The sequence below is a fragment of the Sphaerodactylus townsendi genome, linkage group LG03, assembly GCF_021028975.2.
Source record: "Sphaerodactylus townsendi isolate TG3544 linkage group LG03, MPM_Stown_v2.3, whole genome shotgun sequence".
NCBI lineage: Eukaryota > Metazoa > Chordata > Lepidosauria > Squamata > Sphaerodactylidae > Sphaerodactylus > Sphaerodactylus townsendi.
The window spans coordinates 21,794,709-21,815,886 of record NC_059427.1 but is presented as its reverse complement, the minus strand read 5'-3'; the positions used below and the strand labels follow the sequence as shown (position 1 = coordinate 21,815,886).

The window sequence follows — 21,178 nt, the reverse complement described above, 5'->3', positions numbered from 1 at the left end:
TATTCTCACATTAAATAAACACAGCTGGACGAACACTCCCATGTTGAAGCTGTTCAACAAGGGAGTCCCACGTCTCCAAAGACTGATGAGAAGGATAATAAAAAGCAAGCTGCTGGATCTAGTGCATGTATGCTGACTAGCAGGCAGGAAAGCTAAAGAGATCCCCCCCCCCCCCCCAGACACTGGAAAGAACTTTACAAGAAAAGTTTGCTTCAAATATTTACATCCTGCTCTCTCAATAAAAATGCTTCTGAAGAAGTGTGTAACGCCTATTAAGGCATTCACAACTAAACCAGTAACATAAAAAGCCATAAAGCCAGCAATAAAACAGGCAGATTAAAAAGGATAAAAGCAGTAACACTTCATTGGGGGGGGGGGGGGGGGAAGAAAGACTCGACAGAGATCGTACAATACTTGGGCACCATCAAGAAGGAAGAACCAGGGAGAAGATCTGTATTGTCGAAGGCTTTCACAGCCGGAATCACTGGAGTGCTGTGTGGTTTCCGGGCTGTATGGCCGTGTACTAGCAGCATTCTCTCCTGACGTTTCACCTGCATCTGTGGCTGGCATCTTCAGAGGATCTTCAGATCAGATCCTCTGAAGATGCCAGCCACAGATGCAGGCGAAACGTCAGGAGAGAATGCTGCTAGTACACGGCCATACAGCCTGGAAACCACACAGCACTCCAGGGAGAAGATCGTTTAAGTAACTTTTGAATGGGTGATTTTCACAGAACCCAGAAGAGAAGGCCAGGTCAGGAATGCACCCAATGAAGTGACATCGCCGGTTGCTCCCCAATGGTACGTTTTGGAGCGTGTCGGTAAAACCAGCTAGCCCTGGCTTTATTTCAGAGGAGGGCCACCAGGGGGCACTAAGGCCCAACTACTGGAGGGAAAGTTGCCTCTTGACAACACAGGTAGATTGACGCCTGCCAACTACCAACAGTGCCCTGGTATAGGCATCTCCCAAATGTCCTATGCTGACGGGGTAATTGAGCTGAGGGAGTGAACAGTGAGGTAATAAAAATAGGGTGAGGGGCGGGGGGGGGGGGACTGTCACGGTGACTATAGTGATTATGGCACTAGTAATTGCTCCACAGTGAGCCACATTCACTATTACCGTCAACCAAAGAACCACATTTACTTCCCATCCGTGGCATGAGGCCTACAACTCAGGGAGGCCTGCACCTTACACGTTCCTCCAGCAGTGGCTGTTTTAAGGAGGGAATGAGCTGCCAGCCAAAAACCTTGCTGGGCGCTTTCTTTAAACCTGGGCCAGGTGCCACATTGGGGGACAGGGCTCAGAGCCACCACAAGTGCAATGCCAAAGGGCCACATGCGGCTTCCATGTCACTGCTTGGGGATTGCTAAGTTACAGCTTCAGCTACAAAATCTCTGGGCCGTTGTCGTGACCTCTCAGCTTCAGCTCCCGCATCTGTAAAAGGGTACACTTGTGCCTTATGGGAACGTGTAGAATTTAGCTTTCTGGACTGAAGAACACTGAATGTTTTTTAAAAATGAAACAAGGACAGAGCTGGCCAGGAGACTGTTCTCTTGCACTGTCCTGCATCTTTGAAGGTAAGCCTGAGCTTAGTGCTTCTGCCAGCCAGTTCCAGCACACAGAGTCCATATCGAAACTTATTTGTCCGTGGACAACAGCAAAGTTGAGGAAGTCCTGCAAGTCAGCACATCTTAATTTTTCTAGCGCTGAAATTCATCTCCATGTCAAAGAATGGACATTGTGTGCACTACAGAGTGTACTGGCCTCACAATTCAAATTTCCTGACCTGGTATTCCAGGAGCAGCAGTGGCGTAGGAGGTTAAGAGCTCGTGTATCTAATCTGGAGGAACCGGGTTTGATTCCCAGCTCTGCCACCTGAGCTGTGGAGGCTTATCTGGGGAATTCAGATTAGCCTGAACACTCCCACACATGCCAGCTGGGTGACCTTGGGCTAGTCACAGCTTCTCAGAGCTCTCTCAGCCCCACCTACCTCACAGGGTGTTTGTTGTGAGGGGGGAAGGGCAAGGAGATTGTAAGCCCCTTTGAGTCTCCTGCAGGAGAGAAAGGGGGAATATAAATCCAAACTACTCTTCCTCCTCCTCCTCCTCCTCCTCCTCCTCCTCCTCCCCCTCCTCCTCTTCTTCCTCTTCCTCTTCCTCTTCTTAAATATGAGTCCAGTAATACTTTCAAGGGTTTCAGCATAGAAGCCTTCTTGTGCGACTGGATTCAAATCTAACCGTTCTACTGCAGCCCAACTACCCTCTGAAACTATCTTATATTGTGCCTAGACTGGGATTGCCTATGAACACTGGATGCAGACTCTTGAGGTTTCCACAGATTTCAGTTGCAAATTTAGGCTGAAAAGCCTGCTGACATTTGGCTGGGTAAAATCTCAGAAGCCAGCAGAGACACTCAGTGGGATTTCGGGAAGCAAAGAGGTGTGTCTGGAGAGCTTTGCATATCTTTCGGAGTCTCCCTGGGACAGGCAGAATAAATTATGTAAAACAGGAAGGGAGGAGGGTGCTGGGCCAGACTCACAGGGCGAGTGGAAATTCCACTCCCTGCTGGCTCCCATTTCTTCCTCTCCTGCTGTTCCTAATGACTTGGCTGCCACCTCTCCTCAGTTGCCAGTTCTCCTCGCCCTGGTCTTCTCCACCCAACTGACTGGCTCCAACGCCCCATCCAATCCCTACCTTGTTTGGTTTGCAAAGTTTGCCTGGCCTTTGGGGAAGGACTTCACCCTCTTGCTGTTCTTTCATAAGGTAATATTTTTACGCAAAGGTCTTGTGGATTTTTTTTGACCGTCCAGGAGGGGGCACATGCCAGTATTAGATGCGTGATAAAGAACTGCACATTAATAAGAACATAAGAACATAAGAACAAGCCAGCTGGATCAGACCAGAGTCCATCTAGTCCAGCACTCTGCTACTCGCAGTGGCCCACCAGGTGCCTTTGGGAGCTCACATGCAGGATGTGAAAGCAACGGTCTTCTGCTGCTGCTGCTGCTCCTGAGCACCTGGTCTGCTAAGGCATTTGCAATCTCAGATCAAGGAGGATCAAGATTGGTAGCCATAGATCGACTTCTCCTCCATCAATCTGTCCAAGCCCTTTTTAAAGCTATCCAGGTTAGTGGCCATCACCACCTCCTGTGGCAGCATATTCCAAACACCAATCACACGTTGCGTGAAGAAGTGTTTCCTTTGATCAGTCCTAATTCTTCCCCCCAGCATTTTCAATGAATGCCCCCTGGTCCTAGTATTGTGAGAAAGAGAGAAAAATTTCTCTCTGTCAACATTTTCTACCCCATGCATAATTTTATAGACTTCAATCATATCCCCCCTCAGACAAGCTCTGTTTTCTTATTCTGCACACTCCCAAGACCATTCCAGTCACCTGGACACGTGCCTATGTGGGGGGAGAGGTATGTTTTCACGTTTGTTCATCCGTGATTAACCTCTGTGTAGGAATTAGCAACGTGTGAAGTGACCCTGGCCTGCAAGCAACAGCTGACAAACAATTCATGTTGGAACAGAACCAAAATCCCTGCGAGGTTTTCCTCCCCTGCCAGAACCAACTAGCCCATACCTTGTGCAGCCGACCTTTGCTGTCTCCCAAGAAAACTACAGTGTGTCCATCTTCGGTGCTGACAGCGACCGCACTCAGGCGGGCATCCAGCTTCTCCAGAATTGGGGTTGCTTCAAGCGGCTTCCGGCTGGCCATGGGACTGGGGGTGTGGTCTGAGCCGCATGGGTAGGCATCCAGAGTGTCCTTTGGAGGGAAATGAGGGGAAAAAAGAAAAGTTTTCTAGATCAGCCGCTGTTTTGGAGGATTCTACTCATCATCGGTTTCCTATGGGAGGAACATTGAGTTGCAACAGAAGAATTTACATATGAACACACTGCTGGTCTATAAAGGTCAGTACTGTCCACTCTGAGTGGCAGTGGCTCCCAATAGTCTCAGGTTTTTTCCATCGCCTACTATCTGATTCTTCAACTAGAGTTGTCAGGGATTGAAACTGTGGCCCTGTACACGGAGGTCAAGCTGTTATCTTATTATTATATTATTATGTGTATGATGCAGTTATATTTTATGCTAAGTGCTAATATGTTTTTGCTATTTGTTATTCCATTAAGAAATGTTAATATTGTTGATATGCTATGTTTAGTGATGTTTGATAAACTGGGATTATGGTTTTGATGTACTTGTTGCTGTTTATATTTATTTATTGTTCATATTTGATTCTGTTATTCTGTTTTGTTGGTTGTTAGCCGCTCTGAGCCCTATGGGGGAGAGCGGGGTACAAGTCCAATTTATGAATGAATGAATGAACAAACGAACGAACGAACGAACGAACGAACTGGAGCAAATATTATCATTTTATAATCCAGCAGCGAAGTCAGCCAAATTTTGCATACTTAAATCTGGTAAGAGGTGTGAACAGGCCCAGGTTTGCTGAAAAAAATGTGAACTCTTAAAAAAATACATCTGGAGATTTTTTAAAAAGTAATAAGATCAATGGAGCACCTGTACTGCATTGCAGGGTTACTGTGAGGAGGAAATGGAGGAGAAAAGAATAATATCAGCTGCACTGGGTCCCCAGTGTGGAGAAAGACAGGGTACAAATGAAGCTAATAAACAAGATGAGGGGAGATAAAAGGTACACTGGTGGGTGGATGTGAAGATGACAAGAAAGTATGGAAAGGTGAGGTTACAGGACTTGCTAGGATGAGGGGGAAAGGAAATAAGGTGAGGAGGGGGGGGCAGGACAAAGCTTGATGCCCCACACAAGTCCTTGGAGGTTCCTCAACTCTCCCCCACCCCCATGCAAGTGGTCCAGCTCATCTGGAGTATGGCACCATGCAACTGGGCCATACTTTTCCAGGGGAGAGGCAGCCAGGGGGAAGGAAGGACAGTTGAAGACAGGGGGCAGGTAAAGGTAGGTTTGCTGTTGGGTGGGAAGGAGAGAAGGAAGCAGGGAAAGGGTAGAGGCTTTTCCAGGAAAGGGAAAAAATGACATAGTGAGGGCAGGGGAAATGAGATAGTCCCCACAAATTCTTGCTGGTCTCCCACCTGTTAGCTGTTCTCAACCTTCCTAATGCCGCGACCCTTTAATACAGTTCCTCATGTGGTGGTGACCCCCAACCCTAACATTTATCCATTTTACAGATGGAGAACACTGATGCAGAGAGGCGAGATCTGTGAAAGGGTCGTTCGACCCCCAAAGGGGTCGCGACCCCCAGGCTGAGAACCACTGTGTTAGTACATGACAACTTCATTTATAGCTCACCTTTCTCACAATATGACAGGCAATCTAATCAGACAGCAAAACCCTTTGATAAGCAAAGCAGTATGACTCAGATTGCAGAACTGGAAAACAATGCAAACCCACCCAAGCACATGATACACAGACAGAGGGAGTTACCAACTAAATCACGTACAGGGCAACCCTACGCAGAGTTACTCCACCCCAGGCTCACTGAAATGAACTTTTGAAGCTTCTTCCAGCTTCCTCATTGTTCTACTCTCATTTGTCCATCCAACCAGCTGTTGGGGTTTTATATTATCAAAGAGGGATTTGACATTTTTCATTTTGCTTCCCTGTCCAGTAGCTTTAAGTGCATCTGCATCTGCAGGACCAGGAAATTCAGTCAGATCGACAACATCATTGGGATGCTCCACCAACCTGCCCTTTCCTTCTCCCACCCAACCTTTTTGAACTGAACATAATTCAGTTATTCTAGAGAACCCAAAGACTTCCTCACTGTTTTATATTCTTCTGGCGAGTCCTATTAAAAGGCTGTCAATTGTTGATTTTGGAATCCTTCTAGGATATGGCTATCTATCATCTTGGCCCACCCTCGCAATAATGTTGTAATAATTTCATTTGAACACATCTGCTTTTCCTCCAGTCCTTGGCACACAGAGAGACTGCGCTGCACGCTCTGTTTTCTTATTCAGCACACTCCCAAGACCATTCCAGTCACCTGGGCATGTGCCTAGGTGGGGGGGAGAGGTATATTTTCATGATTCATTCCCTTAATCTTTTTTGGATATTTTTATATCCCAGCAAGGTTAGCTGAATATATAATAGAAGAAGAAGAAGAAGAAGAAGAAGAGGAGTTTGGATTTATATCCCCCCTTTCTATATGCCAATAAAGGCTTGTGTTGTTAATATCCCCCCTTTCTCTCCTGCAGGAGACTCAAAGGGGCTGACAATCTCCTTGCCCTTCCCCCCCTCACAACAAACACCCTGTGAGGTAGGTGGGGCTGAGAGAGCTCCGAGAAGCTGTGACTAGCCCAAGGTCATCCAGCTGGCGTGTGTGGGAGTGGACAGGCTAATCTGAATTCCCCAGATAAGCCTCCACAGCTCAGGCGGCAGAGCTGGGAATCAAACCCGGTTCCTCCAGATTAGATACACGAGCTCTTAACCTCCTACGCCACTGCCTAAGTATATTTCTGGTTATGTGCAGTTTTAACATTGTTTAAGAACAATAGGTCTGCCCCTCAAATGCAAAAAAAATAATAAAGGCTCATTATTCAAGGAAACCACAACAGAACTGCAGCCTTTTTCAACATAAAGATGACAAGAGATTTGAGAATTTGTCTGCCATTTCCTGGACTGTCTTTGTTCTAGAATGCTTCACTTGGGTCCTGGTGCCTACCTAGTTTTGTCCCTGAGGCGCTAGGACCCGAACGGAGCATTCTAGAACAAAGATGGCCCAGGAAATAGCAGATGAATTCTCAAACCTCCTGTCACTTTCATGTTGAGAAAGAAACTGGGACATCAAGCTACTGAAGGGGGCGGAGCAACGTTTCAGAGTTCACTCTGGGTGAATGGCAGGCACCCACTACGATGCTTGGTACCAGAGGGAAGTGCTCACTGACCAAGCATGGAATGCCAAAATTCAATATTTTGCCAGAGAAGTCAATACCACTGAGTACTACCAGAGGGCAGATGTGTAAGAACGCAGGAGTAACTGTGATGGATTTGATCGAAGGTCCATCTACTCAAGCGTCCTGTATTCCAACATGAGCCAGTCATATACCACAGAGAGGTTTATGAGCAGGCCACTGCCCAGACTTGCTGACTGTCCACAGAAGCTATCGCAAGCATTCTTTCTCTGAACTTGGAAACCCCACTTGGCTATCATGGTTGACAGCAAATGGCAGGCCTATCTTGTTAAAACGTCCAGTCCTTTTTTTTTTTTTAACATTCCTCTAATCCAGCCGACGCCACCCCATTCTGTTGCAGTGAGTTCCACAAGTCAATTTCCTGCTGTGGGAAGCACCACTCTCTTTTGCCTATCATGTATGCTGTCGTCATTTGTTGACACAATCCAGAAACTACCAGTCCATGTCCTGAATAAAAAGCTGCCCCTCTGCAGAGAACAAAGACACTTCTTCTGGTCCTCCATCTTAAATGCAATTGCTGAAGCCTTAATAATTGAAAACAGCACGCTCATCATATGAATCCTCCTTGTCTGTAATTCTCAAAGCTATTATTCCAGTCTCTTAAAAAAGCGAATACACACACACACTCACACACACAGAGGAAGACAGACACACATGCACACACACAAACATATATGTAAATATGAGTAGATTTACAAAGGCGTAGTGGTTAAGAGTAAGTGCATTCTAATCTGGAGGAACCGGGTTTGATTCCCAGCTCTGCCGCTTGAGCTGTGGAGGCTTATCTGGGGAATTCAGATTAGCCTGTGCACTCCCACACATGGCAGCTGGGTGACCTTGGGCTAGTCACAGCTTCTCGGAGCTCTCTCAGCCCCACCCACCTCACAGGGTGTTTGTTGTGAGGGGGGAAGGGCAAGGAGAGTGTAAGCCCCTTTGAGTCTCCTACAGGAGAGAAAGGGGGGTTATAAATCCAAACTCTTCTTCTTCTCTTCTTGATATATATCATGGCCATCTGTCAGGAGTGCTTTGACGGTGTACTCCTGCATGGAAGGGGGTTGGACTCGGTGGCCCTGGTGGTCTCTTCCAACTCTATGATTCTTTGTGCCATTTTTGCCCTGTGCAGTCAGGATTCAAATGGCTAGCGGAGGCTGACAGCCATGCATTTCACTACTTTAACTCTTTACAATCATAAGCCCCATTGAGAATACTGCTGGAACTGCTGTCAATTCCATGGTGGTAAATGCAGGACAGAGGGTGAAGTTTCGTGGTGCTGCACAACAGGCGCAGAAGGAAAGGGAGTATGGCATGAATCTTGAGACACAAGGTCTTTTTTGAACTACAGTTCCCAAGCAGCACTGAGGAGAGCACTTGCAGACACAAAAACTGAGAACAAGCTAATTTAGAACTCTCTATTGAGAAAGCTTTCTACGGGCATCATTCATGAGTTGTGGGTTGCCAACTTCTATGTGAGTCTGCCATCATAATTATACCTTTTCCCACAAAAAGGTGACAGTAGAGGTGTGAATTAATACACCTCATCTTCCTGGATTTTTTTGTGGTGGAATGCTCCGCCGGTGTCCTAGTGTTTGCCTTCCCCCACACTCTTCCGATTCTGCATGAAGACTGAAGAATAGGTTGTGGTGGGTTTTCCAGGCTGTGTGGTCTTGGTCTGGTAGATCTTGTTCCTAACGTTTCGCCGGCATCTGTGGCTGGCATCTTCAGAGGTGTATCACAGAGGGAAGTCTGTTACACACTGTGTCCAGTTAAACACTGTGTCCTGTGTATAACAGACATAAGAAGAACATAAGAACTAGCCTGCTGGATCAGGCCAGAGTCCATCTAGTCCAGCACTCTGCTACTCGCAGTGGCCCACCAGGTGCCTTTGGGAGCTCACGTGCAGGATGCGAAAGCATCCAAAGACTTCTCTCTGTGATACGCCTCTGAAGATGCCAGCCACCGATACAGGCGAAACGTTAGAAACAAGTTCTACCAGACCACAGCCCCGAAAACCCACCACGACCAGTTGAATCCGGCCGTGAAAGCCTTCGACAATACACTAAAGAATAGTATTTCAGCACCAGCTTCATCAAAACCGTCAGCCTTTGCCATCGCGATTTCCGCACAGCAGAAATAAAACATGCTACAGATGTTTTTTTTTAAATCTATTTCAGCATTTCGTCGTTCCACAGCACAGAGAACACAAGCACTGCCAGACAAAATAGATCTCCCCCCACCTGCTGCATAGAGCTTTTATTTATTTATATATTTATATTTATTTATTGTTTGGATTTGTAGACCGCCCCATCCCCAAATTTCACAGTTGGGCCCACCATTTGGTGTTCTGCTGCAGGGATTCTCCATGCCTCCCCCAATTGGCGAAGGATTTCCACGGAGGTTTCCTCTGCTCGCAGCTCATCCGCATGCAATTTCCTTGCAAAAAGCAGATGAATAAAGTTTGTTTTGCCCGGCGATCCCAGGCACGTGTCGTTTTCCCGTTTTGTTTTTGTTTTGTGAAGGATGTCTGTGAAGCTATGGCAATAGTATCAACCCGATACTTCCTCATACACACATATATAATAGTCAACACAGAGCTTCTTCGTGGGTGATGAACATCTGGTTAGGTTTCTAATTTCGTAGCTACTTAAGAAAAAATTATTCTGTTATATAAATATGAGATACAGTGAAGTTTTATTTGCTTAATCTGGACCTGAAGCTATTGGTGCAGAGTGATTATTGATGGAACCTGGAGATATCTTGGAAGTATTACTGATCTCCAGATTATAGAGAACATTTCCCCTGGAGAAAAAAGGTGCTTTGGAGGGTGGATGTGATGACAGAGGTGTACCACCTATGGCAGTGGTTCTCAACCTGGGGGTCGAGACCCCTTTGAGGTTCGAATGACCCTTTCACCAGGGTCGCCTAAGACTCTCTGCATCACTGTTCTCCATCTGTAAAATGGATAAATGCTAGTGTTGGGGGTCACCACAACATGAGGAATTGTATTAGAAGAAGAAGAAGAAGAAGAAGAAGAAGAAGAAGAAGAAGAAGAAGAAGAAGAAGAAGAAGAAGAAGAAGAAGAAGAAGAAGAAGAAGAAGAAGAAGAAGAAGAAGAAGAAGCAGAAAGAAGAAAGAAGAAGGAGGAGGGAGGGAGGGAGGAGGAGGAGGAGGAGGAGGAGTTTGGATTTATATCCCCCCTTTCTCTCCTGCAGGAGACTCAAAGGGGCTTACAATCTCCTTGCCCTTCCCCCCTCACAACAAACACCCTGTGAGGTAGGTGGGGCTGAGAGAGTTCCGAGAAGCTGTGACTAGCCCAAGGTCATCCAGCTGGCGTGTGTGGGAGTGCACAGGCTAATCTGAATTCCCCAGATAAGCCTCCACAGCTCAGGCGGCAGAGCTGGGAATCAAACCCGGTTCCTCCAGATTAGATACACGAGCTCTTAACCTCCTACGCCACTGCTGCTCCTCTTAAAGCACTGCTGCTCCTATTAAAGGGTCGCAGTATTAGGAAGGTTGAGAACCACTGGCCTATGGAGACATGGGGCCACCCATGTCACCGGGCGCATGCCTGTGGGGCGCCCAGCAGGCCCCCATCCCCACCCCCCCACCAACCGGCCACTGGCACCACTCATTGCCGGCCATCAGCCCCCTTCCCCGAAGGCTCTGAGGCTTGGCTTCAGGTAAGCTGCCGCTCGGGCAGCCTGTCTCTCTGATTTCTTAAAAGGGCAATGCTCCAAAGATTGCTTAAGCAGATTTTGCACCAGGCTCCATTTTCCCTAGCTATGCTTCTGGGTCCTTCCTTTAATACCTGATTGGGAATGTCTATGTTGCAAGTTTAAACTGAGCCTTGTTTGACGACTGTGGTGTTACATTTGCTAACTGTGTCTCAAAAAGTTCACAGGAATTGGGGTCTCTATACACTTGTGAAAGAAAGACCAGAAGCTCATACTGCTCACGATCTGGTCGCCAAAATCTTAATCAGAATATTTTGAAAAGAAAACGCTTGTAGGACATGACCACCTCCAGCAGCAAGCTGAGCCAAAGATTGTCCAGCGGAAATGGCTGAGCTGAACTTTGGTCGAGTGTCTGGTGTTTCTAGCTGTCCTCTATATGTTGAAAATAGATTTGAATGCGAGGGAATTCTCTGGGGAAACGGTTTCCCTGCTCTCAGAGAGGGCCGGCTTGACAGAGGCCAAGCACAGAATTAGCATTCTGCCAGAAGAATGCAATGAGAACTGTCCGCCGCTTGAAACCGGCCAGGCTAAAAAAAAAAACCCCCTCTGGATATGCATACATATTGAAGAAACCTCATTGATGGGCTCTTCCATTTGCAGGCGAAGGAAGAGCTGGCGCAGCAAAATATGCCCTGCTAGATACAAATGTTTAATGACAAGCACTTCCACGCGCTGAATGGCAAGGGTGAAATTCACATGCCACTGGATGAACGAGTCATTAAAAGGTCTGTGTCCCCACACATAGCATTCAGATCCAAACTATGCAGCTGGAAATTCAGAACATTGAGACAGGAAACGCTTAACATTTGTGGCTCTCCCCCCCCCCCCCCAGAATCCTCCTCCTCCTCTCTTTTCTCAGCCCTGTTATTTATTTTGAAATAAAATTCCGTCTACTATGGCATCCACCCTCCCTACTCGCCTCAGCTTCCCCACCTCCAGCCTTCAGAATGTTGCATATTTTGGCACAGAAGTTGTCTACAAAAGTCAGGAGTTTACTCTTCTGACAACAAAGGTCCAAGATTCGGGACACGCTGCTGGCAATAGGAGCATGCAAATGATCTAGCAATTTGTCATTTCAGTCTAGAGCAGGGGTCTGCAACCTGCGGCTCTCCAGATGTTCATGGACTACAAATCCCATCAGCCCCGACCAGCATGGCCAATTGGCCATGATGGCAGGGGCTGATGGGAATTGTAGTCCATGCACATCTGGAGACCTGCAGGTTGCAGGCCCTTGCTCTAGAGCAGGGAAACCCTGCACATCTGGAGACCTGCAGGTTGCAGACCCCTGCTCTAGAGCAGGGAAACAATGGCTGAGTACCCACCAGCACTGGGGCACACGGTGGGACCAGAAGCATGTCGGGGTGAAAAATCTTGTCCCAATGCGCTTCCTCTTTGCAGTGCGCCAAGAGAGCAGGTGTTTCGGGGCAAGATTTCTTGTCCCAACACACCTCCTCTTACAATACAATACAATAGACCTTTATTGGCATAAGATACAAAAGCGTGAGTATAGACCATCACTAAATTTAAAAATTTAAAACACCTCCTCTTACTTCCTGCTTTATGCGGGGAAAGCGGGAGCACTTCTGGCGTGACTTTTCGCTCCAGAGAGGGGTTAGGGCAGGGAAGAGCCGGCAGCGGTTAATTGGCCAGTGTATTTCCTGATGCCCGTTTCCTCCTTTTCTGAAGCTGGAGCATAGAGAGCCAATCCTGATCTCCTCCACTTCTTTGAGGCAAGAAGTGCTTCAGAACACCCCAAGGGGCAGCTGCTTTATGTTTTCAGGGACCAAACTGCACCATCCATCTTAGGACAAAATTTGGCATGGGACCACGCAATGTTTTACAATTGGCCCAGTCTCCATGGAAGTCATTTTGTGACAGGCCATACTCCCCATAGCAACTGTCTGTTCTACTACCTCAGTGATGGCGAACCTTTTTGAGACCGAGTGCCCAAATGGCAACCCAAAACCCACTTATTTATTCCAAAGTGCCAACAGGGCAATTTAACCTGAATACCGAAGTTTTAGTTTAGGAAAAAAGGTTGGCTCCGAGGCGTGCGTTACTCGGGAGTAAGCTTGGCGGTAGTCAGTGGCTTTGCTTTGAAGCAACCATGCAACTCTTCCAACGACCCTAGGAGGGTTTACTCAGAAGCAAGCCTCATTGCCAGCAACCGAGCTTACTCCCAGGTAAAGGATCACGCTTTAGTTCTTCACATGAAAATCAGTGGGGTTTAACAGTGCTTAACAGGGTTAGCTACACTGCTTCCCCTGTGCCATAGGTCTGCCACCAATGTACTACCTGTTACCAAAATTCCAGTGCTGTCCAAGACCCTTGATCTAGGACACAGGAAGAAGAGCTAATTCATGCAGGCAGTTTCAGGATGGGTTCATGGCTTTGTCTTAACTGGACTGAGTTGGGAAGGCATGGTTGCTCATGTAGGCTGAATTAGTACACAGCACTAAATTTTTGCGGCGGCGCTCATCAGTATGGAGCAGCAGTACTGAGCTCCAGCACCATTTTTGGGAGCTTTCCCAACGGGAATAAAGATGGAAATTGGCTTATATCCTTATATAGCAGTGGTGGTGAACCTATGGCACGAGTGTCAGAGGTGGCACTCAGAGCCCTCTTTGTGGGCACACATGACATCCCCCCAATTTGGCCATTCGGCAGTGGCATAGCGCCAAGGGGGTGCACGATGCACTGGGCACATGCCTCTGCAGGGCATGGCAAGGGCATTCCAGGGGTGTGACGGGGGTGTTTGAGAGAATTCCGGGGATGTTCCAGGGCAGGGCGGGGGCGTGGCAGAGGCGCAGGGTGCACGTGTGCCTTGGACACAGTTTCCCCTTGCTCCGCCATTGGCACTCGGTCTTTAAAAGGTTCGCCATCACTGTTATATAGGAATACATCCTTATATATGAATATTGGCACTTTTTAAACACCACCCATCTGCTGCACAGTGCCTGGTGATATCAGTAAATCTGCCCTAAAGCCCAGATGTAGCCAAAGGTAAGTGAATTGGGAATATCAAAGTCAAATGAATAAGACCGGGGGGGGGAGAGCATGGGCGACCTCCCTTTCTGCAAACAATTTAAAGCCTGGACATTGCCATACAAGCGGAAGGGATTCCCCCCATTTGTCCTATGCCCGGGGCTAACAGCTATGGTCCAATATGAACCATGGTGGTGGAACTAGCATAAACCTGGAACGGCCTTGTGGCTGATCACCTGCTTCCAGAGTAAAGGGGGGCATTGGGTTTCATGGCTTTATTTGATTTGGTAATTTTGTGTACTTCTGGTTCTGGTGGGTTTTCCGGGCTGTCTGGCAGTAGTCTGGTGGATCTTGTTCCTAACGTTTCGCCTGAATCTGTGGCTGGCATCTTTAGAAGTGTATCACAGGATGAAGATGCCAGCCACAGATGCAGGTGAAATGTTAGGAACAAGATCCACCAGACCACGGCCACACAGCCCGGAAAACCCACCAGAACAAGTTGAATCCGGCCGTGAAAGCCTTTGTGTACTTTGTTCTATATGCCTTTTTGAGTCCTCAGAATGGGAGACAAGTGGGGAAAATATTTCACTAAATAAATTAGGCCTCAACCACCAGGCGTCGAGTGGTGGGCAGGTTTCATGAGCTTTGTGCACACCCACAAAGTGTGCCAATTTTAGGAAGTTGTGGAGGCAAGAGGCTACACCGAATGTGGGCAGTGTCTACTGGATTGGGAGGGGGAGGAATTTTGCTGCATTGTTGTTACATTGCTGCATTGACAAAATCTTACGATGTTTCACAAACGAAACCTGCTACAGAAGTATTGCTCAGAAGTGACGAGTTATGAATCACAGTTTACGCAATTATAAATAGCAATTCATAATTTACTACTGAAAGATTGCATGTCAGTCATAACAGCTTGCCCGCATACCATAGTATTATAGTACATAATGGTCTTGATGATTTACACAGCAAGATTATTATTATTTCTTCTTCTTTTTTACGTGCAAAAACGGTTTTGACACAAGGCCACCATTTTCCTCAGGTGGTGAAATACGCTTTCATCAGTGAGCAACTTTTCTCTAAACACAGGAGATGATTTCGTCCCCTTTTTCCTTTTGTTTTGATGGACAGAACAGTGCATTCTATTGTCGAAGGCTTTCACGGCCGGAATCACTGGGGTGCTGTCTGGTTTCCGGGCTGTATGGTTGTGTTCTAGCAGCATTCTCTCCTGACGTTTCGCCTGCATCTTTGCCTGCATCTTCAGATGATCCTCTGAAGATGCCAGCCACAGATGCAGGCGAAACGTCAGGAGAGAATGCTGCTAGAACACGGCCATACCCTCTTCTCAATTTTTCCTTACAGCAGCCTTTGAGGCTGGTTAACCTGGGGGAGTCCGATTGGACCAAAGTCACTCAGAGAGTGTCATGAGAAGGGCAAATTCCTCAGGCAGACTCCAGCCATGGAGGAGGTAGTCACCACCATCACATGTGTTGTACAGTCAGGTACCAGACCATTTTTCTTGGCATACAGGGCCAGCCCCTGAGACACTGGCAGAGGTACTGAGACCCCACTTATTCCCAGCATGTCCGACCCCTCCCCATCTCTTTCATTTGCTCAAGCACCATTTTGCACTTCTTCTCCGCCCCTTTGTTCAAAATGGTTACTGTTCTATCCACCACTTTACCACGCTGGCTTCCATTGGTAAGCTATGCTATAACCACCGCAAACAAACCGTTCAGTTAAAATGAATCACATCTGCGCCCTGCGGTATCAACAAAGCAACAGCCGTCACATTAATGAACTTTCTCTACCAAGGAGGGCTGATTGGCAGCTGCCTCCAGCCTCTGCACCTGCTGAGCTCCATGGTGGTGCTTCAAGGTCAGATTCGGTTTTGCCAACTGATTCACACCCACATGCCGCGCACGACCACTTACCGCGGACAATCTGGCACAGTCAGAGTTGACATCGTATTCTATGTAAGCCACCTCTTTGCCGTCCTCTGATCTGCCGTCCTTGGTGTAACAGAGGTCCCTGGTCTGAGTAGCCAGGTGGTTCACCTCGTCCATTGTGTAAATGCACAGGGCCGATTCCTCACTCAGCTTCCCCAAGGAAGTGTGCCAGGCAGAAAAGACAGCAAAGAGGACGTCGCCGTGAGCCACGCCCAGGTGTGCAATGGAGGCAGCCTGCAGGAGGCTGTAAGTCTTCTCTTTCTTCTGGCAGAGCAAAGGCAACTCTACATAGGAGTAATAGTGAGAGTCGTCCAGGCAGATCCTAGAAATGTAGGTCCTGTACTCACGAGACAGTGACTTGAGATCCCGCCGGTAAAACAGGAAGTAAACGCTGGAGTCGTGAGTAAAGGTCTTGATGAAATGGTGGTTATATTCCGAGAGCCGGCCCACAGCCAGCTTTGCCGTTTCTTCGTAGGAGAAGATGGAGTGAGAGTCTGATCCGGGCAACTCCCCAGGGTGGGCCCTGAGATTCCGGGTCGTAATGGGAGGAATGCTGCCCCCCACGCCTCGACTGGTGTAACCTCGGCCCACAAACAACAGTGGCACGTTGTCTTTGGAGTATCCTATCAGCCCCACAGTGGAAATATTGGGGTCGTTTGCTGCTACATACTGAGTGTCTCCCGGCGTCCAAGGTTGGAAAATAACAAGGTTAATGATGTCTAGGTTCCTCTTCTCGCAGATCCCTTGCCAGACGCTCCCGCACACTATCAGCTCCTTCTCAATTGAGTTGATCAACAGCAGCTTGTTGTAATTGTCTGTTTCCTGGGCCTGGGAACAGTCCGGCTTTGTGACAGGAGGAAGGCAATCCTTGCTGTCTAAGGAAGGCCCTGTGCGAACGGCTTCCTTCATCCCCAGGTTTGCGGTCAGCTGGAAGAGAAAGTTTGTAGCCCCCAGGTAAAGAGTCCCGGAGTCAGGATCCATAATCAGATGAAGGAACTTGGTTGTGTTGTAGGAAAAGGTGGCATACTGTAGCCCTTCCGGAATGACGGCCCCCAAGAAACACAGAGCAGAAAGGAGCGCCCCCAGAGGCATCATAATCATTCTACAAGAAACAAAAGAGAAAAGAGGATGGTTAACTTCCTTCTTGATTCCAAAGCCTGGAGATGATCAAAAACATTATGGTACCTACCCAGCAATTAATAAACAGGAGTCCCAGAGTACCACAAAGGCTAACCAGATTTGACCCACCAAAAGTTATGGACGACAGTTCAATTCCCCTTCCCCCTATTCCCTTTCCCAGTCCTTCCCTTTTCCTTCTTTTCTTCTGTTAACAATAACACGTCCTTCACACAGCCACGTCTTTTGCATGGAGAATGGTAGGATTCCAAAGACAACAATGAGGTGGAAATCTCCTGATGCCAAACACCTTACTTTGGCAGTGCCTTGTCATCTTCCTCCTTCAAAAGCAACTTCTCTTCTCGATTTCACTCACTCTAACTACAGATACTTTGCATCTTCACCTTAAGGTGATATTGCTCATTCAGGATAAAATTGATACAGGTGATACAGGTGACCTAGCTTGTGCCTGTGCCTTTCAAAAATGGGAGACAAGGAGGAAGAGCAAATGGCTGAAGGGGAGGTTGGCCGACTACATGGGGCTGTGGATAAGGGACAGGTGTTTGGAGGGGTGGAGAAATGAAGACCGTTTCAACACAATCACATGCTCAAGGGAAACTGGCTCGCAAACAGATCAGAAAAAAATTGCGATAAAAGTGCTTGGGAAAACAATGAAGGAAAAATGAAGAGAGAACATTTCCAGAACCAAACAGAGGAAAAGAATGTGGGGAATTAGAAGAAAACACAGCATTTGGTGGCAAGATACGTTAAAAACAACTTGTGCGGAAAAGTCCTATAACAGTGATGGTGAACCTACGGCACGGGTGCCAGAGGTGGCACTCAGAGCCCTCTCTGTGGGCACGCACAAATGGAGTTTATCATGTGGGGGGAAATACCCCCCCCACACACACACACACACATCTAGGCTGGCCTGGGACGCTGGGCTCGATTATTAGCATTAAACCTAAGACCTAGTTTTGGGGAAGCAGTATAGGTAACCCTGTTAAGTGCTGTTAAACCCCACTGATTTTCATGCAAAGAACTAAAGCGCGATCCTTTACCTGGGAGTAAGCTTGGTTGCTGGCAATGTGGCTTGCTTCTGAGTAAACCCTCCTAGGGTCATGATTCACCTGTTCGAAGAGTTGCATGGTTGCTTCAAAGCAAAGTCAACAACTACCACCAAGCTTACTCCCGAGTAACGGACGCCTCAGAGCCAACCATTTTTTCTAAACTAAAACCTCAGTATTCAGGTTAAATTGCCGTGTTGGCACTTTGCGATAAATAAGTGGGTTTTGGGTTGCAATTTGGGCACTCGGTCTCGAAAAGGTTCGCCAACACTGTCCTATAACCTTAGATAAATCCCGGTTTATTCAATTGGGCTTACTCCCAGGTAAGCATGCATTAGGACTGAAGCCAGGAGTTTAAGTTAATCGATATCTGTAGAAACTTAATACCATCAAGAAGTGATCACAAGGTAAGTACACTCCTATAATAGCAGATTATGTTTGCAGGAATTGGCATCCGCTCCTGGTCTTTATGGACTACTCTTCACAAACCCAGTCAGGATATTTCAAATAACAAAAAGTCAGGATAGAGGGGCTGAAGCAGAGAAACAGAAAACAACTTTAGAACATAAGAAATGTTCTGTTAAAGGATTAAAGGAGCCGCAAGCCCCTGTGCTTTTGACAGCCACAGCTTTAACACCTCTGTACAAGAGCTCTGTACCCACCAAGACTCCCTCTTTGGTACAGAAGCCCTGCCTGCCCTTGTATCAGGTTACCTGAAAAAGAGTGGAGGAGAATAAGCAATTAAAAGTGAGTCCCACGGTGCTGATAGAGGCCAGAGGTGGGTCCCAGGTCTGACACATTTGGCCTATGCTTTTCAAGGTTACCTTTGCAGCTATTACCGCTTGAACCTGAATTTTTGTTTTCTTAGAATTGAAATGCGAGATTGGTTCAATTTTGAATCACATATTCAGGATCAAATGCGACATTTGTGCAATGCAATCCTGGAAATGCAGATTTTCACAATATTACACTTTTTTCTTCCACACTGAGCAGCTCTTCAAAGCTTGACCGATAGGCCTATTTAATTAGAAGCTGAGATCACAGGCTCTGGAAGCAGGCAGTTCAATGAAAATGTGTTTAAAAAGTATGCATTTTTATGGCCTACAGGTTGCTCACCTCACCTTCACTGTAATTGTGCGGAACCTTCAATCTACTGTCGTACATGTGCCAGCAATAATAAATCTGCCTTTATCATTGCAGAAATGTCCAAAACAACCTTATGCCAAATCCTATCGTGAAAATCTAATCTGAATATTATAAATCAGGAGGGGTAACATGTTGTAACGCCTCACATATGATTCACAAATGGCTCTTGCTCCAGGGTGCCCCTAGGACAGTGATGGCAAACCTTTTCGAGACCAAGTGCCCAAATTGCAACCCAAAACCCACTTATTTATCGCAAAGTGCCAACATGGCAATTTAACCTGAATACTGAGTTTTTAGTTTAGAAAAAATGGTTGGCTCTGAGGCCGCGGCGTGCATTACTCAGAAGTAAGCTTGGTGGTAGTTGGTGGCTTTGCTTTGAAGCAAACGTGCAACTCTTCCAACGGGTGAGTCACGACCCTAGGAAGGTTTACTCAGAAGCGAGCTTGCTCCCAGGTAAAGGATTGCGCTTTAGCATGAAAATCAGTGGGGTTTAACAGCGCTTAACAGGGTTACCTACAATGCTTCCTCGGTCTTAGATTTAATGCTAATAATCGAGCCCAGCAGCCCAGGCCAGCCTAGATGTGGGGGGGGGGCACTCTGCTTGCGCATGCCCGCAGAGAGGGCTCTGAGTGCCACCTCTGCCCTAGGGTGTTCTGACTTCATTTCCTTGCCACACACTGCAATTAAGGGAGTGTAAATAGAGAATAAGAGGGTCTATCTACACAATATCCTTGTGTCTTACCCAGGTCCACCACAGGGCCTTTTGATTAGGCATGCCTTGTGAATTCCTTGCTAGAAACTCCATTTCCAGGCACAAACAGGTCTGATTCAGATTGAGCTGTGGTAGTAAGCAAGAGGAGGTTTCAGCCTCCCTTCTGAGCCATTTTCCCATCCTGAAAGGGTCCCCATGCAGTTGCTGTTTGCCGGGTGGGGGGAACTTATGTGCAGCCATCATGATTACATGTACGTTTTCCCAATAGGGCGAACAGCAGCTCCCTGGGACCATTGCAGATCAGGAAAAATGGCACGAGGCCAATCAACATGGTCCCAATTTGAACTGGGTCACCAGAAACTGAGTTCCCAGCGCAGAACCTGCAAGGCACATCTCACTGAATGACCTGTTGACTAACCCAGGGAGACTGGGAATAAGGTCATGTACTCTGTAGTGATAGAGACAGAAGCTGTATTATCTGGGAGGGTCAGATGTTGAAAGACCTAAAATGTTTTCAAACTGCAGCTCCTCAATGTGAAGATATGTTCACCTCAGGGGCGGAGGGAGGGGGAACTGCGCCCAGGGCACGCACGCGCCCTGCACCACTGCCGCTGCAGTGCCTGCCCCCAGAACGCCACTCCATGCCCCTGCACTGGCACATGCCCGGGGAATCCCCACCCCACCCTGTGGGCGCTACACCACTGGTTCACCTGGATATTAATGTGGCCTTTATACCAAGTCAGGCCATTGATATGTCTAGCCCAGTACTTTTCTCTTTACCTGCTAACAGCTTTCCAAGCCTTTTCCAATGCCATCAAGTTGCAGTCGATTTATGGTGACTCTCTGGGTTTTCAAGAGGCAAACAGGGTTGGATTGCCATTGCCTGCCTCTGTACAGGAGACTTGGGATTCCTTGGTGGTCTCCCATCCAAGTAATAACCAGGGCTGACCCTGCTTCTCTTACCAGATTCACTTAGCCTAGGCTTTCTAGGTCAGGGCCTCCTTCCTCTATATCAGGGCACATGCTCAAGATCAGCAGTGGCGTAGTGGCTAAGAGCAGGTGTACTCTAATCTGGAGGAACCGGGTTTGATTCCCCGCTCTGCCGCCTGAGCTGTGGAGGCTTATCTGGGGAATTCAGGTTAGCCTGTGCACTCCAACACATGCCAGCTGGGTGACCTTGGGCTAGTCACAGTTCTTCTGAGCTCTCTCAGCCCCACCCCACCTCACAGGGTGTTTGTTGTGAGGGGGGAAGGGAAAGGAGTTAACCGCTTTGAGTCTCCTATAGAAGAGAAAGGAGGGATATAAATCCAACTCTTCTTCTTCACCATCAGTAATGGTGAATAAGCTTCTCTGAAGGGTAACTTCCTTACCACGCCCCATTTTCCCCAGAACAAGGGTCTGCAACCTGCGGCTCTCCAGATGTCCATGGACTACAAATCCCATCAGCCCCTGCCAGCATGGCCAATTGAATGGGGTTTGTAGTCCATGAACATCTGGAGAGCTGCAGGTTGCAGACCCCTGCCCTAGAAATACACAGCAACAAAAGATCACTGGGCACTT

General features: G+C 47.6%; 1 protein-coding gene across 2 annotated transcripts in view; it reads right to left on the bottom strand.

Annotated features, from left to right (window-relative positions):
* Positions 1-21,178, bottom strand: part of PLXNB1 (plexin B1) — a 159,982-nt gene that overhangs the window by 58,329 nt on the left and 80,475 nt on the right. For both annotated transcript variants that reach the window (XM_048489816.1, XM_048489815.1), the window contains 2 exons: positions 15,563-16,679; positions 3,586-3,768 (listed from right to left, as the gene is read on the bottom strand). In XM_048489816.1, the coding sequence (XP_048345773.1) occupies positions 3,586-3,768; positions 15,563-16,678 (1,299 nt within the window). In that variant the 5' untranslated portion in view covers position 16,679. The remainder of the gene's footprint in view (positions 1-3,585; positions 3,769-15,562; positions 16,680-21,178) is intronic.